Source organism: Microcaecilia unicolor, chromosome 3, assembly GCF_901765095.1.
Source record: "Microcaecilia unicolor chromosome 3, aMicUni1.1, whole genome shotgun sequence".
Lineage (NCBI taxonomy): Eukaryota > Metazoa > Chordata > Amphibia > Gymnophiona > Siphonopidae > Microcaecilia > Microcaecilia unicolor.
In genome coordinates, this window is record NC_044033.1 from 397828858 (window position 1) to 397848845 (window position 19988).

The 19988-nt window shown below is 42.9% G+C and overlaps 1 protein-coding gene across 1 annotated transcript in view; it reads left to right on the plus strand.

Moving 5' to 3' along the window:
• PKHD1 (PKHD1 ciliary IPT domain containing fibrocystin/polyductin) overlaps positions 1-19988 on the plus strand; it is a 980909-nt gene that overhangs the window by 90979 nt on the left and 869942 nt on the right. Inside the window, exons 12-15 of the mRNA XM_030198735.1 lie at positions 6044-6145; positions 6770-6862; positions 10430-10571; positions 13815-13929. Of these exons, the coding sequence (XP_030054595.1) occupies positions 6044-6145; positions 6770-6862; positions 10430-10571; positions 13815-13929 (452 nt within the window). The remainder of the gene's footprint in view (positions 1-6043; positions 6146-6769; positions 6863-10429; positions 10572-13814; positions 13930-19988) is intronic.

Consider the following 19988-nt stretch of genomic DNA (forward strand, 5'->3'; position numbering starts at 1 on the left):
CATCTGACATATAATCGTCCATTTCTCCTCTGTGTTAGTAGATTCTTTTCTAAAATCTGATGAAACCTGAGATGCAATGAACTGCACAACTTAACTACCTGGACCATGTAAACGCTTTTATCTAATATTAAGTACCAGATCTAGAATCTGCCCTTCCCACGTGAGTTTTATTACTTTTTGTCTGAAGAGAACTCCTTGAAGAGAGTCCAAAATCTCTCTCTTCTTCTCATCAATTCTGCAGATAGCATGCTCTAATCCAGTGTTTCCTAAGTCAGTCCTGGAGTACCCCCTTGCCAGTCAGGTTTTCAGAATATCCACAATGAATATGCGTGAAAGAGATTTGCATACAATGGAGGCAGTGAATGCAAATCAATCTCATATATATATTTACTGAAAACCTAATTGGCAAGGGGATACTCCAGGACTGACTTGGGAAAACTTCTCTAATCCAGGGGTGTCCAACTTGGCCCTTGAGGGTCTCAATCCAGTCGAGTTTTCAGGATTTCCAGAGTGAGTACGCATGAGTTCTATCTGCACGCACTGCCTCCATTGTATGCACATAGATGTCACACATATTCATTGGGGGGAATCATGAAAATTCAACCTAGCAAGGGCACAGATTGACACCCCTGCTATAATCCATATCTTGAGGGTTAACATCTCTCATCAACAAGACTTTCCTATTTATTTCTCATCAAGAACACTTCCCTGTTCATGTGTCTTTTGCATGCATGACCACATATTTCGTCCAGTTTTTCCAGCTCTGTGGTCTGTAATCACTGTTCCCTCTAAGCTGAGTGGGTGTCCTCCTCCTGTAGTCCTGTTAGTGGGGGGTGCTGTTTCACTATCACATTTTCAATAGATAGGGACAGGCAAGTTCTCTGCAGGACTCCAGAGAACCTAGCTGTCCCTAGCGATTGAAAACACAACATTGAAGCACCCCCCCTCCTCCACTAGGATAATGCGGCTAGAGGACTCCTGCTCAGCTTAGAGCAGGGGTTCTCAACCCAGTCCTTGGAACACACCTAGCCACTCAGTTTTTCAGTCACAATGAATATGCATGAGACAAGCTTGCATACACTGTCTTTAAGGTATGCAAATCTATCTTATGCATATTCATTGTGGGTATCCTGAAAACCTGACTGGCTAGGTGTGTTCCGAGGACTACTTCCCATTCACCCTTTAAACCACATCTTCATTATAGCAACAGTATGTAGGTCTGCCTCCTAGGTCAATAGGTATTGTAGATCTGGAATGTTGTAGCCTAGATTTTCAGCATTTTAGGGAAGCACAGCCCTTTAAAATAATATGAGAAATGTCAATAGCATTTCCTATGTCATTTCATTTTCTTAAAAGAAATAACACAAAAAATAAGCAAAAGTGTGATTGTAAGGGATAAGTATTTGTTAGTGCCTATTCTTTTCATAAACATGCCTTAAAACTTTTAGTATACAAAAAAGTCAATTTGATATGCATGAACCTATGAATGAATGCTTATTAAACACAATTATTAAAATAAATGTGTGAAATGAACTGAAAAATTAAAAAAACGCTTGAAAAATCAGGAAAACATGCCAAATGAACTGAAAACTAACCAATAGGTTTTATGTCTACATCCCTAATATTTGTAAGTATTGCGCACTACAAAAATGAAATAAAATCAAAGGGAAATATAAAATAAGAGCATGAAATAAATGAAATTAAAAAGGAAAAAAAAACATAACTTGTTTTTGCTTGCTCATGCCTGAAGAATTTGTGTTTCTAGTTTGTTATTTCTTCTTGCCCTGTCTATACTCTGTCTAGCCTCTTGCCTGCCCATCTCATTACCCTGTTGATCAAAGGTAGCTTTGTGAGATCCTTAATTTCATGTTTTTCTCTGTCATCTTGACATGCTCATTGGGATTACAACCTGAATCAATCAGCATCCATCTGCAACCCTGTCTCCTCTAGTTTCAAGCACTTATCTGTGTACATATATTGAAATGGACTATCTCAAGTAAAGAACTTTTGTATCAACTTACTTTTATTAGTCCAAATGCGCTAAAACACGATTACCATAATACCGTGTTTTAAAATGAAGAAAAACTCTTTGAAAAAAATGGCACATCATTTTAAGGAGATTATCATAGGGTATGGCACCAGTTTTCATTGATCAGTTCTCAGGGATTATTCTAGAGCTTCTGGTATTTGTATGTGGACTATAAACTGTGGACTCCTTGTGTGAAACTAAGCTGTTATACAGTAGGACCCTGGTCTCACCATAAGTTGTGGGCAGTAGCTAGCTAGCTCTTCAGTCAGGTCCCCTAAACCAAGGCCACAAATAATAGTTCTGTTCTACTGAGCTGGATGCAAGCTGGGGCCGGCATTGATCCCGGTAGGCCATAGAGTTTTAGACCACACTCTTTGTTATTTCTTTACTAGTCTATGAGTAAATTGACTTCACTCACACTCGAAGAAAACTTTCCACTGCAAGGATTTATGTTAAATGCAAAATATAACTTTATTGGAGCGCTGCAACAGGCAGATAACCAAACTTCATACTTTTTCTTAACAAAGAGTTCACTTTGCTGAATTTTTTGTGCCAGTCCAAGACTTTTGGTGACTTAATAATCTGTTGAAAATCCTAGGGTATTTACATATTTACAGTATCACCAGTCCTCCAAAACCCTTCCTTTCTGGCAGAAAAATCCAGGGCTGTGGCTTCCTGTTCCACTGGGTTTTTATCCAGCTGATGGACCCACTCATGATCGGATCTCCCTGTGCACTAAGCCCAGATTTACTGTGGCTTGTTTTGAAGGTCCAGTGTTTTGCGATAAGCCCTTTTTTCCTGAGTTAAGTGTGCATTAGTGCTTAATGCAGTTTAGTAAAAGGGCCTCTTAATCTTGGAGCTGGAGCAAAAGAATCTCAGTGCCCTGATGATGGGAATCAGTGATGCTTCAGTTACTAATTTTGCCATTCTGTGCTTTCCGCTGTTCCACAAAGAACACATGACCTGATGGAAGAAGGTGCACCACTCTTTAGTGCAGTGCTTGTTAATCATTTTGCGGCCGTGACTTCATGATAACAGCCAAATAAAATTGTGTTACCCCACCGGAGGTGCAGAATAGTGAGGTACCTATGGAGAGCCCACCCAGGTTGTGACCCCCAAATGTGGGTTTTCTGACACTGTTTGGGAAGTTCTGCTTTAGTGCAGTGGTTTATTTTTGATTTTCCCATGCAAACCTTGAGGGCTTTAGCACAGAAAAATCCACAGTACACTAAAGGGTAACATGATCAGAATACAAATGGAATGCAAACCCGTTGAACTGAGAATTGATTGCAATGTACAAAGACTCACTGAGGGACTATTTTACAAAGCAGTGGTAAGCCCACCATGGGCTTACCACGGGCCAATCCGGAGCTACTGTTGGCCCAATGTAGGTGCTGGCGGTAATTCCGCCCTAGCATGCAGTATTTGTGGGAATAGCAGAAATATTTGAAAAATATTTATGCAGCGGGTTAGCTGGCGGTAATTGGGCAGCTCCATGTGCTACCTGGTTACCGCTAGGTTAGCATGGGAGCCCTTTTCAGCACCTCAATGGGTGACAGTAAGTGAACCCCCCCCCCCCCCCCCCGCTTAGCCATGCAGTAAGTGCAATCCTACCACATGCCCATTTCTTTTTTCAGTCTTTTTACCTGCTGTGGTAAAAGGGGCCTCAATGAGCAGCAAAAATGGCCGCTGCCACTACTACACCTTGGTAAATGGACCCCTGAATGTTGGCATTGCTTTTCATGACTTTCTCTTTAGCACAGGATCTTGACTTCAGCATGGTGCAGAAATAAAGATCTCATTTTGGAGCAGCGAGTTCAGCTAAGGTGAAGCACAGCTCTTTACCTCAGAGGACTCGTGGCCAAAGTGGGCCTGGTGGTCACCTCCACCCTGAGGCTGTCAGGTCCAGGGCAACCCTGACTAGAGCACTGTACTACTACTACTACTTATTTCTATAGCGCTACTAAACATACTTATTAAATTAAATTAATTTATTTACTATATAGCCAAAACTACCTATTAGGTGGAGTACATAAGCAGCACTGTACACAAACATGTAAGAGACAGTACCTGTATGACAGAGCTTAAAGTGTATTCAAGACAAAGCACCCCTGATTGACTGGGTACCCTCTATGTTGCTGGATCCAGCCAGAATAATATTTACCTTTTCAGGGAAACTTCCAGTGGCATTTGTTTTTTTTTTACTGTCGGAGCCTCGTAGAATGGCGGAGCCTGACTTCTAGCAGTGTGTGGGGAATATTGCTAGGGGGGCATTGCCTTATTTAGTAGGCTGACATCTAGTGGTTTATCTTCACATACTGCTAGGAATCAGGTGCCAGGATGGTGGCAGTAAGATGGCCAGTTGTGGGGGGGGGGGGGGGGGGGGGGAGGGGTGTAAATTCCAGAAGTATATAGGCTCTCTGGCCATGGGCCTCCCTGATTTGGGGTGCCCAGGTCAGGGATACCCTGATCTGATGTGCCTGGGCAGGGGTAACCTGGGCTAGATAGCCTATGGGGGGGTGGGGCAGAGGCCCATTTGGCTACCAATGAATTATTTGGGGGGGGGGGGGTACACAGCAGGGTACAGGAAATTCAGATCTTAAAAAATAAGATTTTCCCCTGCTATCGGTGTGTGAGCCAGTTCTTGCTCTTGCACTGATAGGTACGGACGGGGAGAGGGATCTTGGGGTGATAGTATCTGAGGATTTGAAGGCGACGAAACAGTGTGACAAGGCGGTGGCTGTATCTAGAAGGTTGTTGGGCTGTATAGAGAGAGCGTGACCAGCAGAAGAAAGGGAGTGTTGATGCCCCTGTATAAGTCATTGGTGAGGCCTCATCTGGAGTATTGTGTTCAGTTTTGGAGGCCGTATCTTGCTAAGGACGTAAAAAGAATCGAAGTGGTGCAAAGAAAAGCTATGAGAATGGTATGGGATTTGCGTTACAAGATGTATGAGGAGAGACTTGCTGACCTGAACATGTATACCCTGGAGGAAAGGAAAAACAGGGGTGATATGATACAGACGTTCAAATATTTGAAAGATTTTAATCTGCAAACGAACCTTTTCCGGAGATACGAAGGCGGTAGAACGAGAGGACATGAAATGAGATTGAAGGGGAGCAGACTCAAGAAAAATGTCAGGAAGTATTTTTTCACGGAGAGAGTGGTGGATGCTTGGAATGCCCTCCCGCGGGAGGTGGTGGAGATGAAAACGGTAACGGAATTCAAACATGCGTGGGATAAACATAAAGGAATCCTGTTCAGAAGAAATGGATCCTCAGGAGCTTAGCTGAGATTGGATAACAGAGCCGGTAGTGGGAGGCAGGGCTGGTGATTGGGAGGCGGGGATAGTGCTGGGCAGACTTATACGGTCTGTGCCAGAGCCGATGGTGGGAGGCGGGGATAGTGCTGGGAAGACTTGTACAGTCTGTGCCCTGAAAAAGACAGGTACAAATCAAGGTAAGGTATACACAAAAAAGTGGCACATTTCTTGGGCAGACTGGATGGACCGTGCAGGTCTTTTTCTGCCGTCATCTACTATGTTACTATGTAAATTAGACATTGTAGTCCCAATGCAGCAAACCACTGCAGGTTATAGAGAAGGTATATGCTGTTTTTCTGTCAGCACCCAGTTTTTAACACTGCAGTATTTTGCATGCCATTAATTTAGTGCAGGGGCTCTGAACCCAGTCCTCAGGAAACACCGAGCCAGTCAGGTTTTCAGGAATACACAGGCACTATCTCCATTGCATGCAAATATCACATTGTGAATAGTCAGAAAAACCTGATTGGCTGGGTGTATCCTGAGGACTTCGTTCAGGGTTCATTGCATTGGAAATGGAAGTTATTTTTAGAACATGTGTTAGAATAGAATGCATTGAAACTTAATGCATCATTCTAACATGCAGCTTACTACATCAAGATCACAGTTTGATTGCATCAAGCCTGCCTGATGTTTCTTTCGGCTTGATATAGAGCAGCCTTTCTGTTTCATTTGATGACTTTTTGTTTTCCAGATATAATCTCTGTCTTTCCCGCTTCTGGTAGTCTACATGGAGGGACTGATCTCATTATCAAAGGGAATTTCTTTCTCCATCCTGCAAAGGTTACCGTTGCAGGTGAGAATTTTGGTTCCATCCTTAAAACAGCACTGGTATGCATCACAATAGGCAACTGTGTTAGTGTATCATCCTATGAATTTTTTTTCTAAGTATATACAAAGGAGTCTGATATTTGGATGCATGAATGACAATAAAATTGATTGGTTAGATCTGGTAAAGTTTTCGAAATTCTTTTTATGTTTTACTTAATTGTGATTTTTCTTTACAATATATCTTTTCATAAAATAAAGGTCATTTTTGACAAATTTCTGAGTCATGTGAATGACTCACAAACAGGATATATATATGCTATGAGAAGATATTTGCTTCTTATCAGAGGATTTACATTTTTCTGTCAGATGGTTATTCCAGTAATATATGCCCCCTGAAGCAGCTCTTTTGCTGAAACATGGCCATGTTGGATGTGCATATCTAAATACCCAGGAGCATGTCTAGTGAATAAAGTCTACTAACATATAGATCCAGTCTGTTGTTCTTTATTCTCAATGTTGGATATTGCAAAACCGTTTGCTTTGCTGTTTTATTGGACCATCAGTTTCACAGAGAACACACAAAAGTATTTTTAATATTTACATCTTTAGGGGAAAAACATATCTTGAATATTTGTTTTGTTTTTCCAAGGTGTACCCTGTAAAATTAAATGCATCTCCCCAAACAAGATTGAATGCACAACTGGATCTGCTGATAGTAATAGATTTACTACAATCAAGCCAGGTAATTTTAAAAGAATGCTAATCAGCAAACAGGTCTTGGAAAATTACAATAGATTTTATATTTGTGCATAAGAATTGTCATACTAGGTCAAACCAAGGGTCCATCTAGTCCAGTATCCTGTTGCCAACAGAGGCTAGTCCAAGTCACAAGTACCTGGAAAAATCTCAATAATAGCAAGATTCCATGTTACTTAATCTCAAGGATAAACGGTGGCTTTCCCCTAAGTTTATGGACTGTTCCTCCAGGAATTTCTCCCAATCTTTTTGAATCATGGAAAAGAAAATAAGATGATACCTTTTTTTATTGGACATAACTTAATACATTTCTTGATTAGCTTCGAAAGCTAATCAAGAAATGTATTAAGTTATGTCCAATAAAAAAAGGTATCATCTTATTTTCTTTTCCATGTTTTATTTTGTTTGATTTCTATTGATAACCTTAAGAGTGGACTAACACGGCTACCACACTCCCGATCTTTTTAAAATCCAGCTACATTAACTACATTCCATCCTCATTCTTCTTGATCTTTCCGCTGCTTTTGACACTGTCGATCACAGCATACTTCTCGATACCCTGTCCTCACTTGGATTCCAGGGCTTTGTCCTTTCCTGGTTCTCTTCCTACCTCTCCCTCCGCACCTTTAGTGTTCACTCTGGTGGATCCTCTTCTACTTCTATCCCTCTGCCTGTCGGCGTACCTCAGGGTTCTGTTCTTGGTCCCCTCCTCTTTTCTATCTACACTTCTTCCCTTGGTTCATTAATCTCATCCCATGGCTTTTCCTACCATCTCTATGCTGATGACTCCCAAATCTACCTTTCTACCCCTGATATCTCACCTTGCATCCAAACCAAAGTTTCAGCGTGCTTGTCTGACATTGCTGTCTGGATGTCTCAACGCCACCTGAAATTAAATATGACCAAAACCGAGCTTCTCATTTTCCCCCCCAAACCCACCTCCCCGCTCCCCCCGTTTTCTATTTCTGTTGATGGCTCTCTCATTCTCCCTGTCTCCTCAGCTCGAAACCTTGGGGTCATCTTTGACTCTTCTCTCTTCTTCTCTGCTCATATCCAGCAGATTGCCAAGACCTGTCGTTTCTTTCTTTACAACATCCGTAAAATCCGCCCCTTTCTTTCCGAGCACTCTACCAAAACCCTCATCCACACCCTTGTCACCTCTCGTTTAGACTACTGCAATCTGCTTCTTGCTGGCCTCCCACTTAGTCACCTCTCCCCTCTCCAGTCGGTTCAAAACTCTGCTGCCCATCTCATCTTCCGCCAGGGTCGCTTTACTCATACTACCCCTCTCCTCAAGACCCTTCACTGGCTCCCTATCCGTTTTCGCATCCTGTTCAAACTTCTTCTACTAACCCATAAATGTACTCACTCTGCTGCTCCCCAGTATCTCTCCACACTCGTCCATCCCTACACCCCTTCCCGTGCACTCCGCTCCATGGATAAATCCTTCTTATCTGTTCCCTTCTCCACTACTGCCAACTCCAGGCTTCGCGCCTTTTGTCTCGCTGCACCCTACGCCTGGAATAAACTTCCTGAGCCCCTACGTCTTGCCCCATCCTTGGCCACCTTTAAATCTAGACTGAAAGCCCACCTCTTTAACATTGCTTTTGACTCGTAACCACTTGTAACCACTTGCCTCCACCTACCCTCCTCTCTTCCTTCCCGTTCACATTAATTGATTTGATTTGCTTACTTTATTTATTTTTTGTCTATTAGATTGTAAGCTCTTTGAGCAGGGACTGTCTTTCTTCTATGTTTGTGCAGCGCTGCGTATGCTTTGTAGCGCTATAGAAATGCTAAATAGTAGTAGTAGTAGTAGTAGTAGTAGTAGTAATTAACTGCTTTTACCACTTGCTCCAGTAATGAGTTCTAGAGCTTAACTATACATTGAGTGAAAATATATTTTTTCCTACATGGTTAGTGTGCGCTAATTTTTAGTGTGCCTTAATAAATAGGGCCTAAAAACCTTCCTATTCGACAAATAATAGATGATGGAAAATCACAAACTTCTCTATATGTTACTGACGTACACCTTATGCAACATGAAAAACGTTTACAACTCACTTTACCTGTGGAAGTGGTCTATTTGAAAGTTGTCTTCTCTGTCTGTGGGTAAAAGTACACAAATTGTTCTACAAAGCCCATGCTTTTATCCACATTATAGTGAATTCCTAATCAGGAGAAGATGAATCCAGAGACTTGTGGGTTATGACCATCTATCATCAGGTGGAAATAGTACCAAACTAAACTCTGTCACATAGGACGGTATGCTCCTTGGTCAGTCAGTATTCTCTATCTCCAGCAGGCGGTGGATGGTCTCTCACAAGCTCCTGGTTTCTCCTGCATCTGTGGCTTCTGTTCTGGGTTCCCTGGTTCAGTTAAGCTTAGGGGTGTCTAGGCCAGTAGATGTGCCTGACTGTGTCCCCTATTATGTTCCAAATTACTTATGTTCAAATACATTTGTCCAAATGCAGAAAAAACACAGATGTGGAAAGTACACCAGAATCCCATGAAGAAGCACACAGCAGAAAACAGAAGCGGGAGATGGATCAATCTGTCCTCAGTGGTGAAAATCACACATAAGCCTGCCTTCAAAGACTGAATTGCTAAAAGGGGTCTTGAAAAAGACCGTTTGTTGATAAAGTAGTGCAAGTTCCAAAGACCATTATTTTATCAACAAACAATCTTTTTTAAGACCCCTTTTAGCAATTCAGTCTTTGTTGACAGGCTCATGTGTAATTTTCACCACCAAGGACTGATTCAATTGTGACTGTTATTTCTATGAAACAATACCATTGAGAGAATGGTACTGTGTTGAGTCATCAATAAAAATTTCAACTTCACATTGGGTGCTCCTTGGCTTATTTTTGAAGTGCCTGATCCGTCTCCCACTCTTGTTTTCTGCCGAGACGTTTGTCCCATATACACTTTCTAACAGGGGCAGATCAGGATGTAGATGATGTTAGCAGAAACGCAAGTAGTATAATTGTGTGATGTCTGCTCACTTATCTCTATGGCAGCACAATTTCAAAGGGATGGACTGTTTCCTCACTGATGCTATTAAAGATATAATAAGTGGAATTTTTTATGCCTATATATTGATGACAGCAAGTGGACTGTGTCTTACTAAAGGCTGTTACATGAATCTGAGGCTTTTTTTCACAATTATTTTCAGTAGTATATGGCAGAGCGAATAATGCCACACTTTGGAGCTCTATTGGCAATATTGGCCCCTAATGGTACTACCATGGTTTTTGCAGAATTGTTTGAGGTTGTTTCTGTTATCTTTGATGCAGTCACATTTTTACTATATATCTCACACTTTTCCAGGATTTGTTGTTGTCTCTTTGTAATATGGCATTTCTGTAACATTTATTTGCTAATAATGAATTTGGTTATTTAAATTTATGTAATGACCGCCCACAAACAAGTGCTCCAGGAAACTTATAGCCAACATATATTCAAAACAAATTGATTTTCCTTATTGAGGTGAATATTCCAGAAATTGTTAGTGACATGACTACTCATATCCTCTCATGTACTCCCTTCCCAGGTAACCGTGGTCTTCTTTTTGACGTTTGGGAAGGCATAACGAGCACCAATCTGACTGATGCCACACCCGGCTACAGATGGATGTTTGTTCCCAATGCCAGTTCTCCACTGGACTTTCTGCCTAAGGAGCCACAGCTATTCAGGTAGTGCTTTCAATAAATTTTCAAATTAAATAAATATTTGACTGTGCACTAGTACACACAGAAAGGTAATAATGATTAGTGATCACCAAGTTATCCAGGGGTTGTGTGTTTGACAGAGAGGAGTCAATGCCTGCTCTGTATGTTTTATTAGAGTGTAATTATGTATAGGGGGACAATTTTCAAACTGGCTGTAGGTACTTTTATTCATGGTCTTTTCACCAATTTTTAGAGTGAAAGTACTTTCATTTGAAAATTGCCATATGCACAAACTACCCTTACACATTTGAACCTTTATTTTCTGTGGGCATTTTTACACGGAAAATAATCTGTGTACATTTGAATGTGCGTTGTTTTCCTCTCCTGATCTAAAAATGCCCCTGGAACACCTTTCTGAATTACAGTTGAGGAGCCCTGAAACCAGCAACAACAGTCCAATGTTTTCCCTGTTGGGTTAGTGCAGTGCAGCACAAAGAATAAAGCTCACAGGCAATGAGCTGTCTTTTCCAAGCGTCTGCAGCTTGACATACAGGCTGCTTACAAATGCAAATTACTCAATGTTAAGCCCCTGATGCAGTCCTTGAGAGGGTGAAACATGGTCATGTTGGGCAGTTAGAGGAAAGTTGTTGATTTTATGTGTCTATGTTGAATAAATTTTGTTTTATTTCACCACGTGGGTCTGCGTTTCCCTTGGGCATTCTCTCTCTTGATCTTTACATATTGAGCCTTCCTATCTGAAATTTAGATCAGCACTGAAACCATATATTTTTTTTTCTTGCCCTTCCGGGTTTCAGGGGCAGCATGAGACAGTTGATGTGGGCATGACTTGTAGTCTGATTGTTTGTCTTGTCTTCTTCTCTCTTGTCCTATTTCTATTCTCTATCTTATCTATCTTTTCCTATTGATAATGCCAGTTCTTTTTCTTTTCTGTCATTTTATTGTAAACCACTTTGATTGTACCCATTGAAAGGCGATATATCAAATGTTTTTACATACAATGCCATTTTTGTAGCTGCAATTCTGCCTGGAAATTTGTTGAACCAATTGCTGGATTAGCTAAGTAATCTTATAGTATACAAAAAAAGAAATGACATCTGGCATAGTGCCTGGAATATACATACAGATTTCTTGATTGATATAATCCTTTCAGGTCAGTTTTATAATTATGTGTATTGGGTGCCTCACATGACATCTCCTTATGTGTTTACCCATATTAAAATCCAGCGGATAGTCAGCCAAACACATTATTGAACCCAAACAAATCAAAGTATCTGTATTATTGGTCCTTATTAACTGGGGTCACAGTCTTTCAGATTTCACTAATCACAATCACAGTCGCAATCAGAGGGCTTATAGGTTGCCTAATCCCATATCTGGTTCTATGCGGCTAACAAAAGACATATGAACATACAACATCATCAAAGAAGCATTACACTCAAAACATTTAATTAGATACAGCCTACGCTACTTTTAAATATTTCTGAAATAAAAAAAGATTTCAAATGTTTACAAAATAAGATATAGGCTGTTAGATAAGAAAAGGAACTGTTCAGCATTCTCTTAAAATGTACTCCCCTACAAAAAGGAAAACCCAATATAAGTTGATCATTTGATCGTAAACATTTCCTACCTGATAAAAAAATAAATTAGATCCATCAATTGCAATGGAATTTCTTCACTAAGAATTTTTAAAAAGAAAACAAGACATTTTAAACACTATCTATGTGCTCACCGGCAACCAGTGGAATTTCATAAGCCCTGGTGAAACCTGATCAAAACTCTTTAGTTTAAAAATGAATCTGGTTGCTGTATTTTGAAGCAATTGGCTTTTCCTCAACATCTTCAATGAAATCCCAGCATAGACTGAGTTACAGTAATCCAGCTGCATCAAGATCAGCCCTAGCTGGAGACTGGGGGCCTTATTCCACAGCACTGCGCACAGGAACTGTTCCATTCTCCTTATAACTAGCAGGTAAGGAATAGATGGACAGACTAGGTTCTGAGGAAGCAACATGGGTTAGAGGAGAGAGGCACAGATGTATCTTTTCAGTGGAACAGGTTTCTGCTGAGTTATTAAGCAAGAGATCTTGCATGTGGGGGGAGGGGCATCTCCTCTAGGCACCACAAATGCACATGGTAAAGGCTTATTTTATAAATAAAAGTAGGCACCTAGGTTCCAATAATAGTGTAACCTGATATGTCCAACAATTAGGTGCACACATACAGGGTGAGGCAAAAAAAAGTAACGCTGTTTTTTCATCAAACGCTTGGAATTTCAATGTGAAGTTTTACAGTGTTATTTGTTGTTAATATGTACATTTACACGTTGAATGAAATGAGATTATCTTTAAACATAATCTTTCCCACGGGAGGTGGTGGAGATGAAAACGGTAATTGAATTCAAACATGCGTGGAATAAACACAAAGGAATCCTGTTTAGAAGAAATAGTTCCGTGGAATCTTAGCGGAGATTGGGTGACGACATCGGTAATTGGGAAACAAAATGGGAACTGGGCAGATTTCTACGGTCTATGCCCTGATCATGACTGAATAGATAGGGATGGGCTGGAGTGTAAATTTTAAGGGGCTTCGATGTTAGCTTCAGAACATAGTACAAGAACAGTACTGGGCAGACTTCTATGGTCTGTGCCCTGAGAAAGGCAAGGACAAATCAAACTCGGGTATACATATTAAGTATCACATACCATGTAAAATGAGTTTATCTTGTTGGGCAGACTGGATGGACCATACAGATCTTTATCTTCCATCATTTACTATGTTACTATTGTTACATGGTGAAGTTAGAATTTTTAGCATGACTACCCAGCGATATTCGTGGGTTCACATTGTAAAACTACCATTATTTGAAAAAAAAAATGGTTACCAGCTTAATATTAATAATCTCACAGTGACATCGACTGTTGTCTGGGGATCAATGTTGGAGGCCTATCACAAGCTCCATCTGATCCGTCAATGGTGGCACTTATCCTCAGCAGAGCTTTGTACTGCCGCTAGTCACTCCCTGTGTAATTGTTTCTGCATTGAACTCAGTATCAGAGAGTTCAAGGTAGAAAGAATGACTCGGTTCTCTGAGTGGTCTTCTTGCCCAAACTGCAAGAAGTGACAGCTCCTACACCTGTAACTGCAATGAATACATGTAATAAAGTTACCTGCAACATTCACAAGATTTTTGCTACTGATGCATAAAATATTACACTTTTTATATTAACATGTTTTACTGTGCAGTGCCCGCCTACGAGGTTTCTTTGTAGCCCCAGAGACCAACAATTACACCTTCTGGATCCAGGGCGAAGCTAAAGCTTGCTTATATTTTAGCCACTCCGAAGACCCAGGAAAAAAGGTAAAGTCTTTGTTTTAGAGAAAATACAAGTTTTAAAAGGAAATGTGCATTATTATCCCCTGTTCTCTAACTTTAGAATTCCTTTCAGCTTATAACATACCAGTCCTGCACATCACTTTTCAGATGCTGTTATCTAGGGAGGCATTTTAGTAATGTCCACTAAACTCACCCTTTGTTCTGTTATACCATGGTGTTACTCCTGCCACATTCTCATATCTCTTATGGGCCCAATATTCAACCGGCAGTGATCAGCGTTTTGTCCAGTGCTCTAACCATGAGGCTACTTCTCCACTCCAAACTTTTTGGGAAATACATTCTTTATCTTTCACACCTACATGATTTCAGTTAATTATTTATTGTGGGCTTTATTTTGACAAATCCGGCAGTGTGGAAAATACAAAAATACAATATATAGAAATATTCAGAATGAGCAATGAATATTCAATCTTCCATTTCAATTTAATAAAAACAATGGAAATGTCATGCATTTCTCAACCAGAGCTTATAACTAAGGTTGACTATATACAGGAACCTTTCTCTTATTCTTGTACATTGAATTCATATTTATTAGATTTCAATTTCTCCTCATGTTTCTTTTTGGATGGGTCTGTTGAGGGACATACATCTCTGCAACAGGAAGTCTTAACCCAGTCCTCAAAACACACCAAGCTAGTCTGGTTTTCAAGATATCCATAGTGAACATGCATGAGATGAACTTGTATTGTCACAATAACTATTTATATTTCTTGTATGTTTGCCAGTGAAGCTAAGTAGCAAAAGTAACAATTATAATCATTTAAATTCTTCTTCCTAATTCTCTATCTGAAGTTACAACTCTTAGTGTAAAGATGGTTCTTCCCTAGAAGAATGTTTGGTGGTGAGAGGTTTTACCTTAGTTAGTTTTTCTACTGCTCTTCTTTCTACTCTTCAGCAGTTCTTGTATTTTCTTGAACAGTCCAGCAGCTTTGTAGGCTCTGAGGCTGGCTCCCACTCCTGGCTCTTCAGGCTCAGAGTCTTTGCCTGTGAATGACCTTTCTTTTTTAGATAGAAGATGCTGCAGCTTGGAGGTTACGAGTAACTCTAGTCCTCTTGCATGGGTGTTGATGGAAGGCCAGGGACTCTGAGCCAAGTCTTTATCCTCTTGCTTTGAGGTGCATTAGCCAGGGATCTGGAACCAAAGACAGTAGCCCTCCCTCTCAAATATTTTTTTGGATTAAATATTTATGACATAGAAAAGTTTTTGACTGCCTATATGTATAGTCAATAGTAGAATTAAGCAGTATCTAACACTTATACACTTTATCAGGCTTCCTTGTAAATCTTCTTCTCGGTGGAGGTTCTGGAAAACAATGTCCTTGGCAGCAGGTCCGGTCTTAAGGCGAGGCGACCGAGGCGGCCGCATAGGGCCCCGCGCTCAGTGGGGCCCCGCGCGCGCCTCAGGTCGCCCCGCCTGCCAGAGCTCCAGTCCGTCCTTCCGTCCTCCCTCCCAATAAATCCGATGCGCGACGGCGGCGTGGAGGGGGCGGTCCGCCCCCCCCGATGTCAGCGGGTGGGGGGGGGGGGGGTGCTCCGAGTCGCTGCTCCTGTCTCCTGCCTTTAAAAACGCAATTTGGAAGCGCCGAAGACAGTGTCAGGCAGCGCCTCGCGTCTGCCCGCCCTGCTACAAAAATCTGTTCGACGTCATTGGGCCTTCCCACATTGAGTCCCGCCCTCCTCTGAGGTAACTTCCAATTACCGCGAGGGCGGGCGGGACTCAATGTGGGGAAGGCCCGAACAACATCGAAGAGATTTTTAGTAGCAGGGCAGACGCGAGGCGCTGCCTGTCACTGTCTCTCCGATGCTTCCAAATTGTTTTTTTAAAGGCAATGAGGGTGGTGGGCGGCAGAATGGAGCTCAGCTTGTAGGTGGGTTGGGGGGGGGTGAGGGACTCAGATGGGAGAAGGGTGGGGGGTGGGTGTTCTCAGGTGGGGGAAGGGTAGGGTGGAGGTTCTCAAATGGGAAGGTGGTGAGGGGGTTCACGGATGGGAGAAGGGGTGGGGAGGGGGTTCTTGGATGGTTGAAGGGGACAGGTGGGGAGGGGACTGGGGTTCTTGAATGGGATAAGGGGACTGAGGTGGGAGGGGTATTCACGGATGGGAGAAGGGGGTGGGGAGGGGGTTATTGGATGGTTGAAGGGGACTGGGGTTGGGGAGGGGGTCACGGATGGGTGGGGAGGGGACTGGTGTTATTGGATGGGATAAGGGGACTGAGGTGGGAGGGGTATTCACGGATGGGAGAAGGGGGTGGGGAGGGGGTTATTGGATGGTTGAAGGGGACTGGGGTTGGGGAGGGGGTCACGGATGGGTGGGGAGGGGACTGGTGTTATTGGATGGGATAAGGGGACTGAGGTGGGAGGGGTATTCACAGATGGGAGAAGGGGGTGGAGTGGGGGTTCTTGTATGGTTGAAGGGGACTGGGGATGGGGAGGGGATCACGGATGGGAGAAGGGGGCAGGGAGGGGGTTCTTGGATGGTTAAAGGGGACGGGTGTGGAGGGGACTGGGGTTCTTGGATGGGAGAAGGGGACTGTCACTGGGGTCTGAGAAGGGGCCATATGAGGCCTGGGGCTGGTGGAAAAATGGGGCATGCGTGGGTCAGGTGGGATAATGGTTCTGAAAAGGGGGCCCTAATACAAGGCATGTGGATGAAGGGGGCTGGAACTGGGGCTGAAAAGGTGGGTAGGTGGGATAAGGGGGCTAGTACTGGGACTGGAGGCTGAAACTGGGGGCTGAAAAGGGGACAGGGAGAAGTGGCTGGGGGGCTGAAGCTTGGGACTGGTGGGATAGTGGGGCTGTCGCTGGGGGCTGAAAAAAAGGGGCGGAGAGAGGGGCATATCCTGGATGGGGAGTGAGAGGGAGGGCAAACCCTGGATGGATGGCAGAGGGAGGGCAAATTGTGGATTGAAGGAGCAGAGAGAAAGGGCAGACAGTGGATGGAAGGGATAGAAAGGGCAGACAGTGAATGGATGGGGGAGAGAGAGAGGGCAGACAGGGGCAGATGGTGGATGGATCATGGAAGGGGCAGAGATAGAGGGCAGATGTGGATGGAAGGGGCAGGGAGAGAGGGCAGACATTGGATGGTGACAGCAGAGAGGGCAGACACTGGATGGCAGAGAGAGACCGAAGACATGCTGGATGGAAGGAAGACAGTGAAAAGAAGATGAGGAAAGGAGAAACCTGAGACAACAAACTGTAAATAAAATATATATTTTTTATTTTTTTGCTTTAGGATAAAGTAGTATTGTAGATGTGTTAATAAATGTTTATAATATAGAACATGTAAACAAGGTAATCTTTTTATTGGACTAATTTTAATACATTTTGACTAACTTTCGGAGAACAAAACCCCCTTCCTCAGGTCAGGATAGGACACTGTAACAGTACTATACTGAATTGACCTGAGGAAGGAGGTTTTGGCCTCTGAAAGCTAAATGTATTAGTCCAATAAAATGATATTATTTGTTTTATTTCTATTTGTTAATTTGTAAAGTGGTGATTGGTATTTGTTAGGTTTTTTTTTTCAAATTTACATCTGCTGTCTTTATATTTTGCACAGTACTAGGGGACATTTTCTGTTTCTGTGGTGTTGCATTGTATGCAGAGTCTGGCATCTTGGGGGTTCAGTTTAATTTTTGTCTAAATAGAAAGTTTTAATATTACTACTTATTCTATCGTGGATTAGGGTGTATCTGTGTTTGTGAAAAAGACATGGCTTGCACTTGGCATTGACTGTGTAGGATCGACGACGATCTGTACTATTCTGTCTGGTTTCATTTTACAATAGGTGAATTGATGCTCTAGTGCTCACTGTAGTGTTTTAAGATGTTTTCCTTTTCTTTGTGTGATTTAGTAGAAATGACTGCTTATGGTATGGTAGAATTGCTCTATAGGTCCTGAGTGTTTTGTATTCTCGGCATACCTAGTACTGGGTTTTGGAGGGGGATGTTAAAAAATGACTGGGAGGGAGGGAGGGGGGCCTTGGAGCTGGGAGGGAGGGAGGCCCTGGAGCTGGGGGCCTTGGAGCTCGGAGGGAGTGGTCTGGGAGCTTAGAGGGAAGGGTGGCCGGCCCTGGAGCTAGGGAGGGGGCGGAGCTAGGGGGCAGGGCTAGGGTGGGGCCCCATCAAATTGGTCTGCATAGGGCCCCGCACTTGCTAAGACCGGCCCTGCTTGGCAGTTCCACTCTCTCTTGGTCCCTTCCCTACAAGAGTGCTGCCTTGTAACTCTTATCTCTGAATTAGGGCTTGACTTTGTTACTCTTTCTCCTCCTTTAACGACCAAATCTCCTGATGCAACTACACCAGTTGATTTAATCTGGTGCTTGCTATTTCCACTCTTTTCTTTCTCCAGTACAAAGGCTGCGATAGCCATGGCCAGAGACCCTCTCTCTTAATGAGTGGTATTATTAGTAAGGAGAGTAAAGCCAAGCCTAGACCCCTTGCAGCAGTGGTACAGTGGTTGGAGAGTTGGAGCCAAAGACAAGGCCGATCCCCACTGTGCCAACATAGTTTCCCTCCGAAGAGTGTTTCCTATTACTACTGTCAGTCAAGCAGGAGATCCAATCCTCTGATCTGGAAGCTGTAGGAGCTTTCCAAAGTTAAAAGTTCAACAGGTACTATTACTGGTAGAAGCACTAGAGGTCTAAGGGAGCAATTTGTAGAAGCAGAATCTGAGCGCCCTCTTCATACCTATACAAATTTGATATCTAGAACTGATATATTTTTTTAAGTTAGTGTATATATTTTTAAAAATTCCAAAATATGTGCTTAAATGCAAATCTGCCCTCAATTCCAATCCTGAAAATGCTTCCTCAAACTTCAGATAAACTTACAAGACATAGAGGGGCATAATCGAAAGGGATGTCCAAGTTTTGTTGAGGATGTCCGCAAAACATCCCAATGGAGGGGTGGGGAAACCCGTATTATCAAAATAAGATGGACTTCCATCTTTCGTTTCAATAATATGGTCAGGGATGTCCAAATCTTGAAATTTAGGTCGTCCCTAGAGATGGTCGTCCCTAGACTTGGTCGTTTCTGATTTTTGGCGATAATGGAAACCAAGGATGTCCATCTCAGAAACGACCAAATGCAAGCCCTTTGGTCATGGAAGGAGCCAGCATTTGTAGTGCACTGGTCCCACTGACATGCTAGGACACCAACTGGGCACCCTAGGGGGCACTGCAGTGGACTTCATAAGTTGCTCCCAGGAACATAGCTCTCTTACCTTGTGTGTTGAGCCCCCCAAAATCCCCAAAATCCACTACCCCCAACTGTACACCACTACCATAGCCCTTACAGGTGAAGGGGGCACCTAGATGTGGGTACAGTGGGTTTGTGGTGGGTTTTGGAGGGCTCGCTCTTTCCTCCACAAACGTAACAGGTAGGGGGGTGGGCCTGGGCCCGTCTGTCTGAAGTGCACTGCACCCACTAAAACTGCTCCAGGGACCTGCATACTGCTGTTACGGACCTGAGTATGAGATCTAAGGCTGGCATAAAGGCTGGCAAAAAATATTTTGAAAGATATTTTTTGAGGGTGGGAAGGTGTTAGTGACCACAGGGGGAGTCAGGGGAGGTCATCCCCGATTCCCTCCAGTGGTCATCTGGTCATTTCAGGCACCTTTTTGTGCCTTGGTCGTAAGAAAAACACGACCAGGTAAAGTCGTCCAAGTGCTCGTCAGGGACACCCTTTTTTTTTCATTATGGGTCAAGGATGTCCATGTGTTAGACACGCCCAAGTCCCGCCTTCACTACGCCTCCGACACGCCCCCTTGAACTTTGGTCATCCCTGCTACTGAAAGCAGTTGGGAATCAAAATCAGCTTTCGTTTATACCAATTTGGACGAACCTGTGACAAGCACGTCCATCTTCCGATTTGTGTCGAAAGATGGGCGTCCTTCTCTTTCGAAAATGAGCCGCTAGGCACTATGGGGTGGGGGGTAGTTCTATAACTTGGCGCATTGAGCACCAATCCTATAATGGTGTGTGGGCACACCTAAGCAATTATAGAGTACTAGTGCAAAGCTGCT